Source organism: Balaenoptera physalus (genome assembly GCF_965194825.1).
Source record: "Balaenoptera physalus genome assembly, chromosome: 3".
NCBI lineage: Eukaryota > Metazoa > Chordata > Mammalia > Artiodactyla > Balaenopteridae > Balaenoptera > Balaenoptera physalus.
In genome coordinates, this window is record NC_138890.1 from 51,254,879 (window position 1) to 51,277,618 (window position 22,740).

The window sequence follows — 22,740 nt, forward strand, 5'->3', positions numbered from 1 at the left end:
GGTCTTGTTGGCTAAAGCATTCATTCTGAACTTACCCTGAAAACATTGGAGAACCACTTACAAGTAGCAAACGTCAAATTATTTTTTAGAAATTGATTGATAACTAGTGTGGAGGCTGAGCTGTAGAGATACAGGTAAACTAGTTAGGCTATGGCATCATCCTGAACAGAAATGATACACATGGAGGGCACGAAAGAGATGTTGGATTTGAAAGACTCTTGCCAGGTAGATGGATTTGGTGTGAGTTGAAGAGGAATATTCTAGAATTTCCCAGGATTCTGGCTTGAGTAGCTAGCTCATGCCATAATCAAGATAGATAAAACAGGAGGAGTTTGGGGGTATGTTGCTTATGAAATGCCCCTGGGCATCCAGGTTGAACTGTCCAGTAACAGCTGTGGAGATTTATATATAGACAGATAATGCTGGTTGGTGTTCTAGAAAGGTCAGGCTGGAAATCATGTTTGGCTGCCGTTAGCATGCATATAATGTAGTTGAAGCCATAAATGTGGATGTCATCTGGGGAGAGCTTACAATGCAAGGTGTTTATGATATGGGGGTCCATGAACCAGCCTTTTTTATAATCACGTGTATGTATATACATGCACATGTGAATATTTCTCCAAGAAAAGCCATACTTTCATCAGTCACAACTGGATCCGAAAATTAAAACCTTAAGCAGTAGTGCTATATGAGAGACAAGGCCAAGGACACAAGCATTGAAAGGACAGATGGGATAGCACAATCCTCCAAGTTGGTTGGAGGAGATGCTAGAGAATGAGTGTGTGAGGCACTTCAGGGGCTCTGGATCCCAGATGCTGCATGCAGACAGAGTGGGTGCACCCTCCTTCACTCTGTGGGTAAGGATGAGCTTAGAGGCAGAATGCTCAGGGTTACAGAAGTACTGCAAAAGGAAGACTGAAAACTGTCCTTAAGCCTATACTCACACTCCCACTTCTACAGAGTGGAGAAGCAGAAGAGGGAGGACATTCAAGAGGCTCTTGGCAGGTATGGGGTCGTGGGGTGGGGGAGGTGCAAGGGTGGTGCTGATTAGTCCTTACAAAGCCGTGTGCTCCAGTTAGGGACTGCACGCCCACTTCTCTCACTTAGCTGGTGTAAGGTGTTAGCCTCAATGTACTGATGGGGAAAATGTGGCTCAAAATTCAGTGTTAGGACAGTAGTAAAACATAAACCAGATTTGGGTTTTCTGATTTCAACACAGTATGGAATAGGAGTCATGCAACATAAGAACTCGAAGGGTCTTCGAGCAATCTAGTTCTCTTCCCGCTTTCACCGATGGAAAAATTAAGTCCCCAAAGGGTTAACTGAGTCACTCAGGACCCCAAAGCAAAAAGGAAAGAACTGGGTTTCTTTATGCTTTAAGACTTTCTGTAAGGACAGATACTTTTGTGTGATGGGGAAACTGAATGACTGAATCACCCTCCAAATGTAAAGAGATGGTATTGTAAAGCTCACTGGTGACCTGAATGTGTTTCTTAGTTAGAAACCCTCCCCCCTTGCATTTGAATAATTTATACACGGTAATATTTTATAAGCATAACAATTTATTAGCAGACAAATGAAATGACACCTCTAGATCACAACCCATATAGGATCTTATATAATAAACATCACAAATAGATCCCAGATGAAAAGGATCTGCTATTAACCAATTCCCCCTTTCCTGCAATAGGCTGTAATCCATCAATAACTCATCCTCATCCCATAGAGGGTTAAGCAAGATTTATGTGGAATAGCATCAAGGCACTTGCTTTAATTTAAAAAGATATACATGGTATGAAACATATTCCCAAAAGTCATTAGCCTTGAATAAATTGGAAAAAAAAAGGCAGTATACTTTTTTAGTGAATAAACAAGACTGAGATTTTAAGTTCATTCACCTCTCACCCTGATATTGTCTTGATTTGTATACAAAATTGCAGAGGAGACCAAAAATGGTAGCGTTTTATACAGACTGGTTTGTTCACACTAATTTTTGAGAAATCATGGCAGCATCAGAACTCAAACAGTAACTTCCCAACTGATTTGAATTGAAAAGGCAAGAGCAGTTTCGTTCCAAGTAACTTATTATTTTAGGGATGGGGAATGGGGTGTGGGAAAAGAACCTCCCTAAAATAAGTTTCTTAAAACTGCAGTTAAAAATCCTTTCTGGCTAAGGCTGCTTGTCTGTTTGCCAAGTAAAGACCTTCAGTTAGAAATTCTGTCATTGGTATTTTTAATAAGATTATAATTATTTGGCCAATTTCGGAGCCATAATTCAAATCCAAGAAAGGTTATACAACGTTCCAACGTAGATTTACAAACATGGTAGCTCCAATAAAAGCATTTAGTGTCCTTCATTATTCCAGTTTTCATAATTCAATATCTCCTTCCTATTTTATATCACTAGGAGAAAAATAAAACACACGCCAAAAAATCCACTATCTGGTATAACTGTATTTAACATGTTTACTTTAAAATTTCAGGTGCAAAACACTTTTTTAAAAAATAGTCCTTCTCAGGATAAAAATAACCTTATAAAAAAAAATTTCCCCCACTCCTACATCTAAATTCTCCATTTCTAAAGTTACTAACATTCAAAAAAAAAAAAACCTATAATTGTATACCTATAGTATTTCAATAATATTTTACTTTAATAATAGGCTATGATAACAAACTAGCTGGTATATTATTTTGGCCTATTGCATTATAATTTTCATTCTTGTTATTAGCACTCAAATGAATGATCCCACTCATGATTATCTAAAATCCTTACACCAAAAAAAGAAAAAAAAAGCCAAATTAGTTCAGAGCCTAAAAGCCTTCTAGATCCAATTTCTTCCTTTTTGCAGTTCTTAAAGCCCAGTTTCAAATAAGGCATCACTAGAACAGATAAAACAGTAGAAGAAAAAGAAAGAGAAACATTAAAGAACAGAAAAATTAAGCAAAGTCTAAATCCTATGGATAGGATTCTTACCTTGTCACTGTGCAATCATTCCTTGAGTAGACCAGGGGCATCCTTGTTTGCCTCAGCTGCCTGCCTCCTGCTCAGACCTCAGTCCAGGCTCAGCTTAGCCCCTCCATAAAGCACCTCCAAGTGTCGCCATGTGTTACTAAAAGAGTTAGCATATAGCCCACCTACTGGATTTAGTACTGTAGTCCCAGCACCTGGCCCAGGGCCCTAGACTCCTGCATAGGTCCTCAGGAAGTATTTGAGGTATTGTCTACATTGATGTTATGGCTCATCTATAGCAATACATAGAGGAAAACAATTCATTAAGAACATTAATAAGGATCACAAAGCTTGAATTTATTATCATTATAACTTCTAGGCTCAATTTAAGTTCCCAAGAAATTCACTGTAACACTTTTCTTACTTTTATATTAAGATCCGGGCTAACACCCAGACTGTGTGATCTTAAATGACAAATTACTAAGAGAATACTCATGCAGAGAATTACTGTTCTTGTTAAAATGTGGTCATTAGCATTAGAATAGCCTAATGAACTCATCTGACACCCTGACACAGTTCAAAGATCACCATTTACCATGCTGTAAATTTACCAACAAATTTTGGCTTCAGTCTACTGACGTTTAAAAGCTAAGTCAGGCTATCCAAATTGTGTTTGCCTTTGATCCTTCTTTAAAAAAAAAAAAAAAAGTCAACTAGGCATCTGTCAATTTTACTACCATCAGAGGCTACAGTCACTCAGTCTAGTGCTCTGGAGTAGGTCAACCCGGGCTTTGGCCCCAACCTTGGCTACCAGCTCTTTCAGCTTTGGTGAATCTGTGCCCTCCCCTTCTGGAAGCAGAATCCAGTTCTGAGCTTGCTCTCAAACTAAGGTGTGGCTCTTAATCCTGGTCTTCCTACTGTTGTGCGTGGCTAACCAGGGATTGGATCCTATTCAACTGAGTCCCTCTCTTTTATCCCTTGTTTAGTCAGAGATAGTCTTTTCAATGGTCTATTCCCTTCATTTCTCTCTTGAATGTTACCCTTAGTCTCTCGGTGCATTGGCCCACTCCACCCCTCTGGTTGTTTTAACCATCAAGAGTGTACACATATTTCAATTAAATGACCATTTTAAGATATTCAGAATTTTATACAGTTATCAATAAGCAATGCAAATATGCTTCATTTAGACTCTGAAGTTTAGAGTAAGCATGATATCTTCATATCAGTAAAGTGTGTAAAATATTGCCTAATGAATTAAAGTCCAAACCCTTGAGTAAGAAAGCAAACGAAAAATATTAGTTTTATTGGTGAATTAGATTTTGGTTTCAGGTTTGATTCCTTTAAATACCAGCAATCAAAAAACCTTAACATGTAAGTATAGGCAGACTTCAAACCAAGCAGAGAAGGTAAGATTTAAATTCTAGTGATACCTTAAATATCTTTACAAATGACTTTCAAAAGCAGAATCTCTTGTTTGTTTGGGTAGGTGGGAGAAGAACAAACCAGAACACAATTCAAGAATCTGCTAACTGCATAAAGTTCCAGAATTGCTTATATACACGTTATGGACAGAAATGGCAGGTAAAAGACAAACCCTGTTACTCTCTTCTTTTAAGAGATTTTCCAAATTCTATGGGCTTTTTTTTTTTTTTTTGCTGTGGTAGGGTTTGCTAAATTATAGAGTCGTCTTGAACATGTACTCATTACTCTGTCACATGGCATTAGATATCTACAATGATCTGGATTCAAATCTGGCTTGGGGAGGTACAAGAGGGGTTGAAAACAAATGACAACCAAGACACTCTGATTTTACTATTACTATTCATAAGACTGGAGAGAAACAGCAAATACTGGCTACAAACAATAAGCAAAGGACACGAATACAAACAGCAGTTAACATTTCTGAAATTCTAGACTTAAGTTCTAAAAGGATGTTAAAACTCAGGACACTATTACATTTAATCATGATGTCAATCATCTCAAAGACAGAAATCTAGCTCCTAAGAAACTGCTTTGTTTTAATAACAGAAAGGCATTTTTCATGTAAACTGATGGGCAGAGCTCTACCAAAAGAAAAGCAACACTTGCGGTTTACAGAGCCAACAAGAAAGATGGTTCAAAGTCTTCCACTCCAATAGATGCCCTACACATAGGCTTTGCTTCTTATAAATATTTAAACTGTTTAGAATGTAGGAATGCGTTAAAAATGATTTTGCACTTTTGCAATTTTTATCTTGTTTGTTTAAAATGGTGTGCTAAATGTTTCAATTTTACATCAACTAGTCTCCTAGTCCTAACTTTGGAAAACCTGTTTTTTTTTTCCTTGCCTTTGAAAGTACAGATACAGAACTATAAGCTTTCAATGTCAGACATACTTGCTTTTCAAAAGGAAGTATTTCTGGGCCACAACCTGTGACCAGCTATCATAAATAATACACCCACAGAACTTAGGTTGTATAAATGTGATGCTTCTAAATTCTCTTACATAACAGTCTGAGGTGGCCTAAAGAGTTAAATGCTGTCACTGTCATCAATATTTATTGTACATCAATAGGGTGCATGGCAGTAAGCATTAGCTTTGTTTCACTAAAACATCTACAATTATTCATGTTCTTTTGGAAGCACTCTTATCACTTCTATGCATTCTTTTCCATTGGTTATAATAAATTTTTCTTGCAGAGTAAAGATGAACAGCAGCTTCTCAAATATGAGAAAGACTGTCAATTCCCAGCTGACCCTTGCTAAAATACAATGGGAAAGAAAAAAAAATTCACTGCTAAATAAACAAAGTCTTAAGGGAAGCTGTCAATCATTCCTTTTTGTAATTTGTCCTGAACAGTTTGCCTCAAGCTCATTTAAAAGGCTACATAAAATTGCTGAGTTAGCATTTTGCCTTTTATCTGGCAAACTTGTCACTCACTGGTAATCAGACATAGCAGTTTAGGACAGATTCCATGGGTAACACACTAAATGACTGAAAGTTAAAACAGAACTTAATGGTAGAGAAATACTCAGAAACAGGGACAGATAGGGATCACAGAAGAGACAGAGAGGATTCTCATTATGTTGGCTGGTTATGAAGAGCTCTTTTTTTCTTACCTACTTACCCTAAACAAAAAGGCTGACTAAAAACATCAAATGTATCACCAAGAGCATTCTGTATAATATGGGGCTAGCTGGTAGGATTTCACAAACCTGCTCAGCCATCAGACTCCTGATAAGACTGTGCCTGAGAGGAATGCTGCTCTCTTATTAAAAGCCAGAGATCCGACTGCCATCTGGGGGGCAAAGACAGGGAATAGAGAATTACAAGTGAGAACAAGCTTGTCTAGTTACTACCCCGCACCCCAGAAGCCTCTTGACCTGCTGTTAGGAGAGCAGACACAACATTCTCTCCCTACTTCCTTTCTACTCCCTCTCCAAAGAGCCATGCCAAACAGGCTCCAGCACTTCTCATGTAAATGCCAGCTTTACCCCTTTACCTCCTGCAGAAGGAACAGTCCAGATGCAAATCTCCTAAAACAGGATGGTAATTAAGTTTTGGGGCTACTTTACAGTTCAATTCAATAGATATTTATTTAATTCCAAGAATATCTCATATTTGCAAGAAAGCTGAAAACCACAATATTTTCTTCTTTTTGATTCTGCCTAACTAAAAGCTCTGCTGCATCTGTGTATCTACAAAGGCCATCAGCTTCAAAGGAAGAATTCTGTCGAGCCAAAAGGTTAAAATTTCTCGTGTGCAACAATTTCCAGTTCCATAGTATAAAATGTTAAAAAAACTTGAAATTTTAACCTCTGGGGCTAGACAGTATTCTTCCTTCTATTTACTTTCTCAATCAGTCACTGGAAAAACTCAGACCATTGGGAACATATATATCCTTCTGATTTTGAGAGTCTTCTGCAAAAGTCATTGCTTCATATACACTATAAAAGAGAAGGTTTTCTTCTTCCTTTTTGCAATACTCTCCCCGGGCCAGGGAATCCCTCACAGAGGGATTGCACTGAGCCAGCAGAACCTGGATGCCAATGGCTTCATAATCTCTGCGAACTTCTTTCAGTGTATGGATCCCTGCTGTATCTAAAAACTGTATTGCACTACAGTCAACCACTATGGTATGGAACTCTAAGGGATCATGGGAAAGTTGCACTGAAACTTCATCCTGGATTCCACTGAGAGTTGCTGTTTCCTTTTTGATCTTTTTCTTTGCTGCCTTCTTCTGAGCTGCCTTTACTAAGACTGGGTTGAGAGTTTTTTTGTATAAGGAAGATTTAAAATATTCTTTGTTTATGTAGTAGAGAGGAGCTACAAAGCGGAAAATCTTAATGCCTGACTTAGCCTGAAGGTTCTTGTAGGCAGACATGGATTCAAAGATTTCAGACTCTTCCACCACACCAAGCAATGAAGTCGTTGGCTTCTGAGTGCGGAGGATGACACAAAACATAGAAAAACAAACCCCAACAAGCAGGCCTATTTCAGTACTTATCAGTGCAGAGGACAGCATAGTAACAAACCAGATAACTGTATCCATTCTGCTAATCCTCCACATCTCGGGCAGATCCTTAAATTTACGTAGGGCTCCCCGGAGATTTACAATAGTGATCACACCAAGGACACTTTTCTGAAGGGAATAGAATAAAGGAGCTATTACCAAGAGGACCAACAAAAGAACCAGAGCTGTCACCACACCAGAAAGCTGACTTTGACAGCCTGTGGATTCTTTAACCAATGTCTTTGCAAGAGCTGCACTAGTAGCAAAGCAGTGGAAGAAGGAAGGAATGATATTGCAAAAGCCGATGGCATACATTTCCTGATTAGCTTTGACTGTGTAGCCATGTTTCTTGGCAAACATCTCAGAAAGTGATACAGTAATAGCGAACCCAATGATAGAAATAGCTATTGCATCTACAGCCACATTAGGAATTAAGTTCCAGTCCGGTGCTTTGGGTGGCATAAACCCAGTGGGAATATGTCCAGCAATACTGGTATTGTATTTCTCATTTAGTTTTCCAAAATGAGAGGCTAATGTGGCTGCCACAACAACAAAGAGTTCAGTAGGAATAGGTGCCTTAAGTTTGGACTTGAAGCGCTCATTGAGTTCTTTGGTTGGCAAAAGAACCAAAAGGCACAAAAGGCTGGTGATGAGATCACAGATATTGGTCTTATGGATGTTTCTGAAGATATGTATCCAAGTAGTGATGAGTGATCCCACGCCACTACTCCGAGGAAGGCTGAGTCCAAGGAGATACTTGGCCTGAGATGTAAGAACTGTGAAGGAGGCACCAGTGACAAATCCACTCAGCAAGGCATCTGAGAGGTAGACTGAAACAAAGCCCACTTGAAAGAAGCCCATCGCTACCTGGAAGGAAGGATATACAAGTGTTAAATACAAATGGAAAAGAGCTTCTAAATCCTGTATTCCCCTGGTATTTCTTTGTGTGGAGACATACCATCAGAGCACCATAGAATGTCAGAGCTAGAAAAAAAACCACAATCATTTATCAATCCTCTCATTTTACAAAGAGAGGGCTCATTTTACTGACACTCAGAGGGCTAAGCAACTTGCCCAAGGTCACAGTGTTACTGACTAGCCCAGACAAGAGCTTAGGATTCCTACCTTCTTGCACAATGTTTCTTAAACTTGAATAAGGTTCAGATCGCTTTGAAAAAGAAAAAATTTCTCAAGGATCCATGAGAGGGCTTCCCTGGTGGCGCAGTGGTTGAGAATCTGCCTGCCGATGCAGGGGACACGGGTTCAAGCCCTGGTTTGGGAAGATCCGACATGCCGTGGAGCAACTAGGCCCGTGAGCCACAACTACTGAGCCTGCGCATCTGGAGCCTGTGCTCCGCAACAAGAGAGGCCGTGATAGTGAGAGGCCCGCGCACCGCGATGAAGAGTGGCCCCCGCTTGCCGCAACTGGAGAAAGCCCTCGCACAGAAACGAAGACCCAACACAGCCAAAAAAATAAAATAAATAAATAAATAATAATTAAAAATGAACATCTGCTTAAAAAAAAGATGTTAAAAAAAAAAAGGATCCATGAGAAATCATAAAAACACAAGTTGGAAAAATTCTAATTTAAAAAACATGTATTTTTCTTTAAATTACGTATCATTACCGTAAAAGTAAAGTTTTAACTGATAAAACAAAAAACTAGATTCACATCAAAATAGAATCACACTTTAAAAATTATTATAGAATTCTTTAATCTAACTTCAAACTGAGAAACTATTTTCAGCCAATGCATATGTGCTTATGCTATACTGCCTCCCATGTTAATTCTATATCCTCAAAGATATAACATTTTATTTCTTTCTTTTTCCTCTTCCCAATAATTCCTCAGAATTCTATTCACCCTTCCTCGTTCTCGGTGAGGCATACTAACAAAAAAGCAAAAATGAACTCGAGCAGCACAACTCTTCTGCACACCAGCCCCTTCTCCCTCTCCTTCTGTCCAAGCACCTAATGAAGTGAGCTACTCTTCCCCCTCCTAGATTGGTTCCACATGTCTGTAACAGAGAAGAGGTCTAGTGTTGGCACTGACTCCTGAACGCCAAAGGCAGAGGCATGATGAAGATGGCAGATTAGTGGATTCCATGGGAGGCCCAAAAGAATTTCATTTCTAATCCTTCTCCTGGCTGATAGCATGAAATAGTGGTCCCCAACTTCTTCCCTTCCCAGCAGTCCAAGAAAACTACTATCTTTAGTGAGAGTCACTCATTAGAGCAGCAATTCTACAACAAGGGGGGAAGTCATCTGTAGTTTGAAAAACTCTTGCACTCTTCCTCTCCCAACCCCCATTCTGTTGCCCTCTTCCCTGTTAGTGCTGACTCCGCCAATAACCAACCACAAATAACGTCAAGCAAATCTGATAGTTCTCGACATACAAAATTAAGAAGTTGTACTAGGTGGTCTGAGGTCCCTTTCTGGTCTGAATTTTTACGATCAAATAATTAAATTCTGGCTGACTGAAATTCATTGGTTAAGAGGCTGCCTAGGGTTGAGAAAATAGAAGCAGCCTTATCTTACTTGTGGAGTCAAACCAGGGTTTAAATTTTGGCTCTACCTCTTCCATATCCTGAGCATTCAATAAATGATAGCTTTAATTATTATGATTGCTAAGTTCCCTTACAGATCTGAGATTTCACGCATAGTGATTTCTTTTGCCAGAAACAACCACTTATTCCACTGTTTCTTACCTGATAAACTCCAGCCATAAAGGTTACAGTGCTGCCAACTATAATTGCATAGCAGCTTTTGTCACATATCTTGCCTGATGTCTGGCTTAATAATGTGCTCTCATTTGAAACCACTCCTAAAGAAGGAGCAACGTGGGCAGTGTCATAGCCAGCTTTGTATAGTTCTCGGTCAACTACTTCACCAATCATAAGGCACAGTACTCCAAAAATGCCCACAGAAATGTGACGGGAGGTACCCAATAGGAAATAAATGAAGCTGGCAAAAAAAGATGTGTACAGACCATAGACAGGTTCTTGGCCAGCCAGGAGAGAATAAGCAATGGACTGAGGCACCAATAAGATGCCCACAATCAAGCCAGACATCATATCTCCTAAAATGTTTTTCTTCAGATTGTATTTTGGGAGCCACTGCAAAACAGGAAGGAAGCCAAAAATGATATTTCTGGCTTTGGTTGAACTGCACTGGCAACTCTTCTCTAGTTTTTTGATGACAAATTGCTTGAAGTTAGTATCCGGTTTCTCTTGAGGCTCCAAATGGATCCTAGGATAAGGTCTGCATTGATCATTGGTCTCAAATTGCTGGAAGTCATTACGTGATTCCTCTTCATGCTCCAGATGGATCCTAGATGGAGGACTGTATTGGTCATCTTGCTCTTTATTTTTCAAAGACATTTCTGGAGATCGATGTTTCAGCCTCCTACCCCAGAGAAAATATGAGGGTTAACTGATTAAGTAATTCTCAGTACTCACACATTTTAACAGTCCTACTTGTCATTCATGAGAGTTAAGAGAAGTTCACTTGGGGGTAGTATCTTATATTCACTTTCCTTAGTTGAGCCTCATTTGTCTTGATCCAGGAAAAAAGAATCAGACCAAGTTAAAGCAAATAACTCACTGAGTACAGGACTTCCCAAAAGTATAAACTATCAAGGATTCTTCTCCATCTCTGTCTGGCTCCCCCTGAAATTTTTTTCTCCAGAAACGGTATTGGGGTAGCCTGTCTCCTCCTTTCTATATGCTACTAACAGTCTTATTTTCAGATTTTTCACTCCCACGAATACTGCAAAAGAGGATCTGGTCTCAAACCTTGACACCTACCTTACCTGCAAAAGTCCCTGAAACAAGGAAGATGGTTTTTTTGTTTTTGTTTTTGTTTTTTCAGTGGGTGGGTCCCTTTTAAGATAACCTACTAGTTGTTGAAAATAAACAGAAAGAAAATGTGAGTGACAGAGTAAAGATATGTTTTGAGAAAAAAAAAAACTAGCACAGAATGCATTTGTGTCTTTGAACAACGTGCTCTGGTTTGGTAGGAAAGAAAAGAGAGAAGCTGATAAGAGACTGTTGAAGGAAACAAACATCAACAGCATGGAGTAGGCTGATGGGGCAAGTGTCTGATCTCTGAAAGGTTTTGTTCTATTCTGCTTTGTTCTAGTATAGAGTCATGTCTGCCCTATGGGCAGGATCTATATTCATGCAAAGAAAGATTCGCTTTACTATCCTAAGTATACACTCTAAAACATAAGCTGAATGGAGGAATAATGTTGCCCAACACTTCAACTAGGAGGAGATCCAGGTGATCCTGCATCTCTGGGTCCTAAACTATAAAACTACTGCCATAAGACCTACCACTAAGAACTACAGGAAAACAAAGAAGGTAAAAATAAGCAAAAAGAGAGGAGGGACAACAAAAAATAAGTCTTGTAATAAGAGTAAAAGAGAAGGAAAAAGAAACAGACCTTCAGAGGAACAGAGTGTAAACTGCCAAATACTTCACAAATCAGTGGCTTTGCGTTGGCTGTTTGCTTAGCTTAGAATGGCCATCCAACTCTCTATCAAGACCCCAATCATTTTTAAAACCCAGTTAAAATGCTATCTCTTCTTCAAAGCACTGACCCCAGCCCAAATGAATCTGTGTCTCATAGCACTTCATGCCTCCGTTACAGTACTAACCATACTTTTGTATTAGTTAAGGAAAAGTCTCTCCAGGTCCAGGAGGAAAGGACATCTTGTTCATCATTGTAATCATCAACAATGTATGGTAACTCTGAGATAGCAGGCTTACAAAATGTTTGAATGAAGGAAATAATAAACGAATAAACAAATTTATGACTGTGGCCAATAAGAGATAAAATATATTAGACAAAGGACCCAGGTAGTTTCCTGTCTCAGAACTGACAGAAAGATAAGCCCTCGTGAGGTTCTATAAGCCTAATATTGCCAAGATGCCATAATCCAGGACCCATGACCCATTCAAGAACACAATATTTGTAAAAGTAACCCACATTAATTTTGTTTAGGATAAAAGGGCTATAGCTGGTCATCCCACTGAACAAGAGTAAAACAGTAGTTACATTGATGGTCTTGTTAAATAGATAAGGAAGAGAAGAACAGATTTAGATGACCACTTACCCTGGGCAAGTCAATTAGATTGGTGAATACACACAGCAGCTCTTCATTCCTCAATGCAACTGGTCTATAACTCTCTTCTCACTTCCTACTTTCAGGCCAAGCTAGTTTTGAGTGCATTCCTTATGTCCTTCTATTTTGGAATAGTTCTTAGTGAGTTCTGGGCCAAAAGGCTTTTCCAAACCTAAAAGAGGCATAAGAAGAAACTAACAAAATTCAAATCTTGCCCTATATGGCAGCTAGCTGGAAAGGAAAAAGATAAAAATTAATACTAGAAAGTGCAACAGGGTGATGGAAACTGTAAGAAAGAACTGAAATGTAATACTAAGAGTGAAAAACGTGGTAACAGAGATAAAGAATGCCTCTGACAGGACCATCAAACCTGACAGAGCCAAAGAGAGAATCGATGAAATTGAAGATAGGTTGATAGAAACTACCCAAACTAAAACAGAAAGAGAAAAACAGAATTTTTTAAAAAATGAAAAATAAAACTTTAAGAGAACATCCAAGAGCTGTGGGATGTATTAAACAATCTAACTTATGCATAATTAGAATCCCAAAAAGAGAAGACAGAGAATGGGTGGAAGGAATATTTGAAGACATAATAGCCAAGAATTTTCCAAAATTAATGACAGATACCAAACTATAGATCCAAGAATCTCTGAGAATACCAAGAAGGACAAATACAAAACCAAACCAAAACAACACAGCACCACACACCTACACATGTCATATTTGAACTGCTGAAAACGAAAGACAAAGATAAAATTCTAAAGACAGCCAAAGGGGGGAAAAAAAAAACACACACTACATACACAGGAACCATACAAGCCAGAAGATGGAGTGATACCTTTATCACAGAAATATAACTGTCAACCCAGAATTCTATCCCCAGAGAAAATATTTTTTGAAGGATGAAGAAGAAATAAAAACTTTCTCAGACCAACACTAAGAGAATTTATTGCCAGCAGACCAGCACTACTACACACACATACACACACACACACACTACACACACCAGACAAAAACTCAGGTCTACACAGTACACAACAAATAAAGTCTAAGAGATGGAACAAATGAAAACAAGATTTATTTTTAACTAAAAAAATCTTTAATTGCTCTAAAAAAAATAACTGTCTAAAGCAAAAATAGAAATGCATTTTTACAGCACATGCAAAATAAAATGCACAAAACAAGAGCACAAAGAATGGTAGGGGGAATTAAGAATTGTAAAGTCTTATACTATATATGAAGTAATATAATACTATTTGAAAGTAGGCTCTGATTAAAGATGTACATTGTAAACTCAAGGGTAACCAATAAATTTTTTTAAGATATAAATAATAAGCTAATTCTGGAGACAAAATAGAATCATAAAAAATTCTCAATTAACCCAAAAGAAGAATGAGACCTAAAACAGGTAGAACACATTGAAAACGGCTAGCAAGATGGTAGAATTTAATCCAAACATATTTAAAAAAAAAATCACATTAAATGTGAATAGTCGGGGCTTCCCTGGTGGCACAGTGGTTGGGAATCCGCCTGCCAATGCAGGGGACACAGGTTCAATCCCTGGTCCGGGAAGATCCCACATGCCACGGAGCAACTAAGCCCATGCGCCGCAACTACCGAGCCTGCGCTCTAGAGCCCACGAGCCACAACTACTGAAGCCCGCGTGCTGCAACTACTAAAGCCTGTGCGCCTAGAGCCCGTGCTCCGCAACAAGAGAAGCCACCGCAATGAAAAGCCCGCGCACTGCAACAAAGAGTAGCCCCTGCTCGCCACAACTAGAGAAAGCCCGCGCGCAGCAACGAAAACCCAACACAGCCAAAAATAAAATAAATAAAATAAATAAATATTTTTAAAATGTGAATTGTCTAAATATGCCAATTAAACAGATTGCCAGATAAGATTTAAAAAATAAGACCCAACTATATGCTGTCTATAAGAAACCCACTTTAAATATAAAGATATAGATAGATCATAATAAAGTGAAATGTCTTGACCAATTTAGTAATTCATTTAGCTTGTGTAAGTGACTGAGCCAGATAATAAAATCCAGATTTTAAGACTCCAAGAATAGCTTTTTTTGAGCATGTTACTATTCCTATCACCTACCTAATTAGCTTTCTCTAACTTCAGGTACTTCTAAACACTTTGAAATTCAGTTATCCTACACATCCCAGTTTCACCTACCTGCTACCCAAAATGACCTAGCACTGACATCTACAAACTCGTGCCCAACTCTCCTTTCTCTATACTCATGGCCATAGTCCTTTTCCATCTCCAGCTCTCAAAAACTTAGGTATTCACTCACAAACAGTCCTAGAAGTGGAAATGATTTAGCCATCAGTCTGAATCCAAAAACCATCTATAGTCTTTTACTGATCCTAGTCACCCCCTAAAATTCTCCTCAAAACTACTTTTTTCCCCTTTTTTCAAGCCTATTTTAAAACCCCAAACAATATAAAACTACATTAAAAATTATCTTAAACTAAATTGTAGGTATGACCTCCATACAAATTAAGCTCCTTGAAAGCAAGCTCCATTCTGTTTCATCTTTGTATCCCCTGAAGTGTCCAAGTATATGCTTTCGAAAATAGGAATGAAAATATTTGCTAAACAAATAACTGAAATACAGAAAAAGTAGGATGCAAAGCAATATTTATTTTCAGGTGGGACTATCTACTCTGGAACAAATTTTTCAAGTATCCCTTTTTGCACAAAAATCCTCTCATTCCCCCAGGCCTGTTACTGCTTTCAATTACAGTATTCACCAATTGCTTCATGAAAAATGAAGTTACAGTGTTTATCCTTGAAATACAGTCTATAGCCAGACTCCCATTTTCAGAAAGTTGGAATATATACTATATATTCCATGAAATTCAGTAAAATAGGATTCTCCTGTATCATCTAGGGTAGTTTCTCCCTTTATCAACATTGATAATTGAGAGTGAAGAAAAGAAAGGTTCAAGAAGAAAACACTTGAATCTTCCACATTACCTTGCAGGAACTGGAGGAAAAAACCAACAAAACATTTGAAAAATACATTTACATATTCATATATTAAAGTATAATGGCAGTTCAGGCAACACAAAAAGGAAAAACATTTCTGTACTTTCTTCTTTAATTAGGCACATGCAGTGTGACTACTTAGAAAGTTGTCTTATCCTGGTGACTAAACAGCAGCACTGGCACTGTTTCCCGTGTGAATTACTGAGAGTCTAAGAGAACTGAACTAAAAGAGAGGGATATCCCTTCTGTGTAAGCCTGACAGCGGGTCAGCCAACTTCTTTTTGAAATTTTGCAGATATAAGAGAAACAATGTCTACTTTTGGTAAGTAATTACAGCATATAATTTTAACCAACAGTGCATATGAAAGAAACAGTTTTGCAATTTGTGAAACTGAAATGCCTTTTTGGAAGGCAACAGTGTTCAGAGACTGGTGAAGTCTGCCTCTGAAACATAACGGTTCCATATTCATGCTCTGCTCTGTGTATGTATGCCACAACTCACTGCTAAATAAAACTGAAGCTGCCAACTACTAGAATCAGAGCATCTAAGCAGGGAAGAAATCTGCAAGAGATAGAACAGTTTAGAAAGGCTTCCAGGGAACAACATATCTCACCTGGGATCTGAAGTCCGGGTCAGAGATGAAAGAATGAGGGAAGGACTTGGAAAACGGATGAGGAAGAAGAAAACACAAATAGCAATAGTTCTGGGGTTGGAGGGAAAGAATGAGAAATAGTATGATACGTTTAGAGCACCAGATGCATATGGGAGATCAATGGGAGAGAAAGTGGCAAAGGTACCTAGGGGAGATTCTGGAAGGCTTTTATGCCAGGTTAAGAAAGGTAGACTTTCATCTGCAGACAGTGCGTAGGCGCTGAAGGTTTTTGAGAAAATCACTTACTGTATCACTCATTTGACAATCATTATCTTATTACATCTTCTGGTCTGTTATGTTATTCAATTCTTTTTCAAGCAAGCAAGTAATATTTTCCTTTTTTGCCCTTTATGAATAAAAATTAGTTAAGATTGTTTTTATTTTTATAAATTTATTTATTTATTTTTATTTATGTATTTTTGGCTGCACTGGGTCTTCGTTGCTGCGCGTGGGCTTTCTCTAGTTGCAGCGAGTGGGGGCTACTCTTCGCTGTGGTGTGCGGGCTTCTCTCATTGCAGTGACTTCTCTTGCTGTGGAGCACAGGCTCTAGGTGCGCAGGCTTCAGTAATTGTGGCTCGTGGGCTCTAAAGCGCAGGCTCAGAAGTTGTGGCGCACGGGCTTAGTTGCTCCGCCGCATGTGGGATCTTCCCGGACCAGGGCTCGAACCTGTGTCCCCTGCACTGGCAGGCGGATTCTTAACCACTGTGTCACCAGAGAAGTCCCAAGAAGTCTTAGCATGAACCTAATATTAATGTGAACAAGTCATCTACCAAAAAAAACTCTTCTCCTAAGTGGAAAATTCCAGTTAAACTAGGCTGGAATAGGTGTGGACTATACAGTTCGGAAATAATTTTCCAGTACTCACACAGCTTATAAGCAGTAGAACCATGATGAGAATCAAGACCTGTCTGATTCAAACCTACTCTCTGTCTCTGGACTGCTTATTTTGAAACTTTTCAAATATTCAGAAAAGTTGAAAGAATGATACATGGAACACCTTATTCACAATTCACCCATTTAACAATATACCAATTGTTAATGTTTTGCTACATCTGCACTACTTCTGCACTCTTCATACACTCAGGTTGGTTTGTTTGGGTTTTTTTTTTTTCCCTCAACTATTTGAAAGTTGCAGACATACTTCAGCCTTAAACACTGAATTGGACCAATGTTTTTAACCACCATCCCATGTTGCCTCTTCTTCAAAAGAAGCATTCGTTAACAACATGGCATCAAACCATTTGGATACACTCTTCAAAAATCTGCAATGGCTCTCCACCTCCTACTAAATATAGTCAAATAACTTTAGTATAGTCTTCTCTCTGTGAATGAGCCTGCAACTGCCTTTCTCTTGCTTCTTTTCATGCACCAGTGTTCCAATCACCAGTCCATGAAAATACTAATAAGCATCTTTTGCCCTTTGGGGCCCTTGCTCATGTCGTTCCTTCAGTCGGGGATGTCTTTCCCTTCTATCTCCATCTATCTTGGTCCTTTTTATAATCTTTTAAGTCCCACCTCAAATGACATAGGAGAAGGGGGCTGAAACTTCTTAGGCTATGCTTCCCCAACATATGACACATAGCTATTTAGCACTCAAGTTTACATGTGTCTCAAACGAGAGTATCACTTTAGGGCAGACACCAAGTCATCCTCGTGTCTACATAACCCAGAACCTAACACAATGCCCTCCCACTTGCTATGTATGGTTACAGATCTATGTTTATTGAAATGAACAAACAGGTGAAGTTTCAAGTTAATATAATGAAGCCAAAAAAAAGTATTCCTTGTTTTCCAGTTATCACAAATGATTAACAATGCCCATTTATTTCTGTGATGCAAAAAGAAGAACCACCACAAGGCTTATATCAGTAGTATAAGCACTATGATATATTTTTTCTTGTATAAAGCCCAATATAAGACAAAATAATAAAATACCCAAGAGGAAAATAGCTTAATGTAAAACCATGGTAAAATAATTAAATAGTTCCTTGCATAGTAATTCACTGCTTTCAAAAAGATTTCATCTAAATAAAAAAACCCAAAAAAGAAAGAAAAAAAGAAAAAATTTTTTAATAAAATTTTAAAAAAGATTTCATCTACATCTCCCACTTGCCTCCTCAGTAAATCTGAGAATCAGAGTATGAATTCCTATTCTCCAGTATGAAAAACATCAAAGTTTAGTCACTTGCTTAACTGGTAGGTCCAGATTCTCAATCCTCATCTTCCAATTTCCAAGCTTAGATCTCTTCTAAAATACCACATGACCCCCAAATTTATTTCCTTGCTACGAGCTCTTAGGAGCTAGTTCAAAGCAATAATTTTATGGCCAAGTGCTCACCTCATTTCTGAGCCTATTATTAATTTTAATAATTAATACAGTTCACAGTTGTATTCCCAGTACCTTGAAACATGTAGAGCACCTAATAAGTGCTTAACAAATATTTGTTGAGTGAATGGACGAATAATAGTTTAAGAGCTATGTGGTAAAGGGCTTCCCTGGCGGCACAGTGGTTAAGAATCCGCCTGCCAATGCAGGGGACACAGGTTCGATCCCTGGTCCGGGAAGATCCCACATGCTGTGGAGGAACTAAGACCATGTGCCACAACTACTGAGCCTGCGCTCTAGAGCCTGTGAGCCACAACTACTGAGCCCACATGCCACAACTACTGAAGCCCGTGAGCCTAGAGCCCGTGCTCCACAACAAGAGAAGCCACTGCAATGAAAAGTCCAGCACCACAGCAGAGTAGCCCCCACTCATTGCAACTAGAGAAAAGCCCGCACACAGCAACGAAGACCCGAGGGAGGGAGGGAGGGAGGGAGGGAGGGAAAGAAAGAAAGAATCCGCCTGCCAATGCAGGGGACATGGGTTTGAGCCCTGGTCAGGGAAGATCCCACATGCCGCAGAGCAGCTAAGCCCGTGCGCCACAACTACTGAACCTGCGCTCTAGAGCCCGCGAGCCACAACTACTGAAGCCTGTGCGCCTAGAGCCCGTGCTCCACAATGAGAGAAGCCACCACAGTGAAAAGCGGACTCACCGCAATGAAGAGTAGCCCCTGCTCACCGCAACTAGAGAACGCCCGCATGCAGCAACGAAGACCCAACGCAGCCAAAAAAAAAAAAAAAAGAATAAAATAAATAAATTTTAAAAATATATATTAAAAAAAATCTTAAAAAAAAAAAAGAGCTCTGTGGTGAAGAAAAAGCAGTTACTCCTCCCCCTCCACCCCCACACACCATAACCAAGTTTGTGTCAAGAAACTAGTCTGGCAATCATCTACCTGGGGGTTTATACTCATTAAAAGTAATATCAATGCTCAAAATGACCCCTAGTGAATCTAATCTAGTCGCCAAATCCCTGAATAGGTCATCTCCAGATCTTCCTCCAGGAGGCAGCAAATTATAGTACAATACAATGATATCAAACATGAAGATCTGTTAAAATGCAGATTCTCAGACAAATCCAGGGATGAGATCCAAGACTGCTCCCTGGGTGATTCTGAGTCAGTGGGCTGAGGGCCTATTTGGAGAATCACTAGGTATGTTCTGGAGTCAGACAGATCTCTATTCAGATCCCAGCTACACTGTTCAACAGCTGTATGGCACTGACTGAAAAATTTCATTTTACTCAGCATTAATTTCTCACCTGTAAAATGGGGATAACATTACTCAACTTGCAGTGTTGTTTTAAAACTAACCCAAGTAAAGTACCTAGCACAGCGCCCGGCACATAGCATTTGCTCAGTAAATGACAGCTACTAGTCTCCGTCCCTTGAGATTACTGAAGAAAAAAAAAAGGGGGCTTATTTCTTGCCAACAGCTTTGGCTCTCCATTTCTTCTTGACTCAGCATTCAAAGATAAGAACTTCTGCTTAACCCAATACTGGATATCACATTAGTTCCAGATTTCACATAAAATGCCTTAGGGACAAGGAGGAAAAAGGTACTAGAATGAGTGCCAGAAAGGAGTTTAAGTCCTGAATGCGTCTAATCCACCGTGGTCCCCAATCTGTGCAAGAAGGGGCCCAGCCTAATAGTCTATGAGTTTGGTAAAGCTGGGTACAAGTCCTAGTTCTGCAAATGACTTGCTGTGTAATTTTCGGCAAGGCTCTGTCCCTCTGTGTCCTTTCAGTGCCTCCATCTATCCAGTGAAAGAATTTCAACTTAAGTCTATGAGTCTCGAAAAACTACAGGTCCTGATTTCTACTTAACCAGGTGTGTGGTTTTAAAAACCAAGGTAATCAAGTCCTCTCTCCTACCCAAGCCTCAGTTCCCCCATCTAAGGTGGTGGTGGCGGCTCTTATGTCCTCGGTCCTGCTCCCATATATCTGGGTTCGAGAAGGCGCTACGAGGACTCGGGCGGAAGAGCCACACCGTTACCAGCGGGGTTTAGGGCACCCGGCGCGAAGTGTGGGGTGGAGGGTGGGCAGCCCTCAGCCGTCGGAGGTGGGTCGGGATCACCGGGGTGGAGGGAGTGGGGCTTTGACGCTGGCCCTGCCTCCGCCCCTGCCGACAGAGGAAATAACTCCTACGCACACCCACCTCTCACGGCCCCGCCACGACGGCCCGCGGCGACCGCTAGTGCGCGCTTCCTCCCACCACACCTGGGTCACAGGCGAGGACGACCCCAAGAGGGGCCCGCTGACCACGGGAAGGCCGGCACCGCTGTCTCCCCCGCGTCTCAAGTCCCTCCCCTCTCCTCACCTCTCGAGTCTGGGCCGCCCCGTGCGACCAGGATCCAAGGCGCGTCCTCTGCCGTGGCGGGACTGAGGGGATAGGGTGGCGCGGGCAGAGGCAGCCCACTCCCGGGGCCGGCCTCCCTGTAACCCGCCAGCCCCCTTGCCCGCCCATCGCCCGGCCCCTGGAGGAGGCGGGGCCCAGGGGAGCAGCGGGAAGGCACCGGCGGCGGGGAGGTGCCGAAGGCGACTCTAACAACGAAAGTTCAGCATGCACAGTCACGTGGCACCGAGGAAGAACGACGCGGCTGTCAGCCAATGACGTGACCAGGACAGGCAAGGGTGCTGCCCCCTGGCCGCTTTCCTCCTTGCGATTGGCTGCCCTGTACAGAAGGAGCCACGTGTCCCTGATTCTTAGGGAGATTCCTCCTGCGCTGTGCCCGGGCGATGAATCATCTTCGAAGCGGGCAGATTGCTGGCTCTCCGCCTTAACCCCGAGGGTATTTCGAGGAATCAGTATCAAGGGAAACGTGGAAATGCTCTAACGAGAGCTGTAAACTACTCTTTGTTTGCGAGGGGTATCGTCTTCATCTTCGACTACGTGGGACCCCCGTTCCCACCCACCCTCGTTTATTGTTAGAGAAATGGAGGCCCTGAATGGGAAAAGGTCTGCTAGAAAGTTAGAGGGACTCTTGCCCCAGTGTAACTTACTTTCCACCAAAGTTCCCAATAGCCAGAGACTCTTTTTAAGATGTAAAAGAAAATATAAAAATAAATATGAAATGTAATTCCAATCCTCGTTTAAAATCCTCAGTGGCTTTCCTTGACATTTACAGATAATATCAAATTTCTCCCTATGCCCCCGAAGCCCTGAATGCTCTGGGCCCCGGCCCCTTACTCCTCACGCTCCTCATTTGGCATCTCTCCCTCCTTCAGCCCTCTCCTACCCATCCTGGCCTCCTTTGCTTGCCAAGCTTGTTCTCTTCCGGACCTGAACACTTGTTCCAGTACCTGGTTTCTACTTGTCTCTCGGGTCTCAGGCTAAACCCCCAACTGCCCTTTCCTCAGCGACTTCCCTGCTAGTCACTTCCTAGCAGGTAGTCTTGATTTAATTATCTGCCACGAACTGGGCACTATCTGATATAGAGTATATGTTAATTTGTTCATTTTTCCTCTTGTACTGCCTGCGGAGGCCCACAGATGACAATAGGATAGATGGGAGTGGAAGAGGACCGATGAAGGAAGCAACATGGTTAACTTCCTTTTCTTCCCTTTCCCATGAACTTCTTCACAGTCGTTTAAGGAACTCCCTTTCTTATCCTGAGATGAGCCTCAGATTCTGTCACCCACCAGATTCAGAACTTCCAAAGTCACAAGGTGTATGAGAATCAGAACACCTGGGTTCTAATCCTGGTGCTGTCCCTTACCACTGGGGACAAATCACTTAATCTCAATTGATGTTCTCACCTTTCCAAGGGTAATTAATGGCCCCACACTCAGAGTCCTGGAGGGAATCAAGTAAAACAATGGGTGTTAAAGTACTTTGTCAACTCCCTATAAGCTGCAAAACAAGCAGAATGACAACAGTTGACAGTTTCTGGATATTTATTTCTGGATGCACAAAACTTCACATTTATTATCTTACTTAAGCCTCACAGAAGCTTTTGAGGAGGTGCTATATTGTGAATCTCCCTTTATAGGTGAGGAAATGAGACTCAGAGATGTTAGGTGACTTGTCCAAGTTAATAAATGGCAATAGCATGATTTTAACCCAGTTACATCTGCCTGCAAAGCCCACTGTTAACCTCTACACTCCCTGTGTTAGTCAAATGTAAGAATC

General features: G+C 40.5%; 1 protein-coding gene across 4 annotated transcripts; it reads right to left on the reverse strand.

The window, feature by feature from the left end:
* Positions 1–1,542: 1,542 nt before the first annotated feature.
* Positions 1,543–21,453, reverse strand: SLC26A2 (solute carrier family 26 member 2). Of its 4 annotated transcripts, XM_082454174.1 has the most exons (5): positions 20,929–21,453; positions 19,263–19,293; positions 12,561–12,741; positions 10,152–10,848; positions 1,543–8,310 (listed from the first exon to the last, which is right to left on the reverse strand). In XM_082454174.1, the coding sequence occupies exons 4-5, from the start codon at positions 10,821–10,823 to the stop codon at positions 6,790–6,792; spliced, it is 2,193 nt and encodes a 730-aa protein (XP_082310300.1). In that variant the 5' UTR covers positions 10,824–10,848; positions 12,561–12,741; positions 19,263–19,293; positions 20,929–21,453; the 3' UTR covers positions 1,543–6,789. The 4 variants fall into 4 exon arrangements, with proteins under 4 accessions (XP_082310300.1, XP_082310299.1, XP_082310301.1 ...); XM_082454173.1 differs by lacking the exon at positions 19,263–19,293; XM_082454175.1 differs by lacking the exons at positions 19,263–19,293; positions 20,929–21,453 and adding an exon at positions 20,767–20,907.
* Between the last annotated feature and the right edge of the window lie 1,287 nt (positions 21,454–22,740).

Bases quoted from the DNA above. Each gene is read 5' to 3' on its own strand.
- SLC26A2 (XM_082454176.1), bottom strand. From the start codon at position 10,823: ATGTCTTTGAAAAATAAAGAGCAAGATGACCAATACAGTCCTCCATCT. The intron at 8,311-10,151 runs GTAAGAAACAGT...CCTTCCTTCCAG, and splicing joins TTATGGCTGGAGTTTATCAG to GTAGCGATGGGCTTCTTTCA.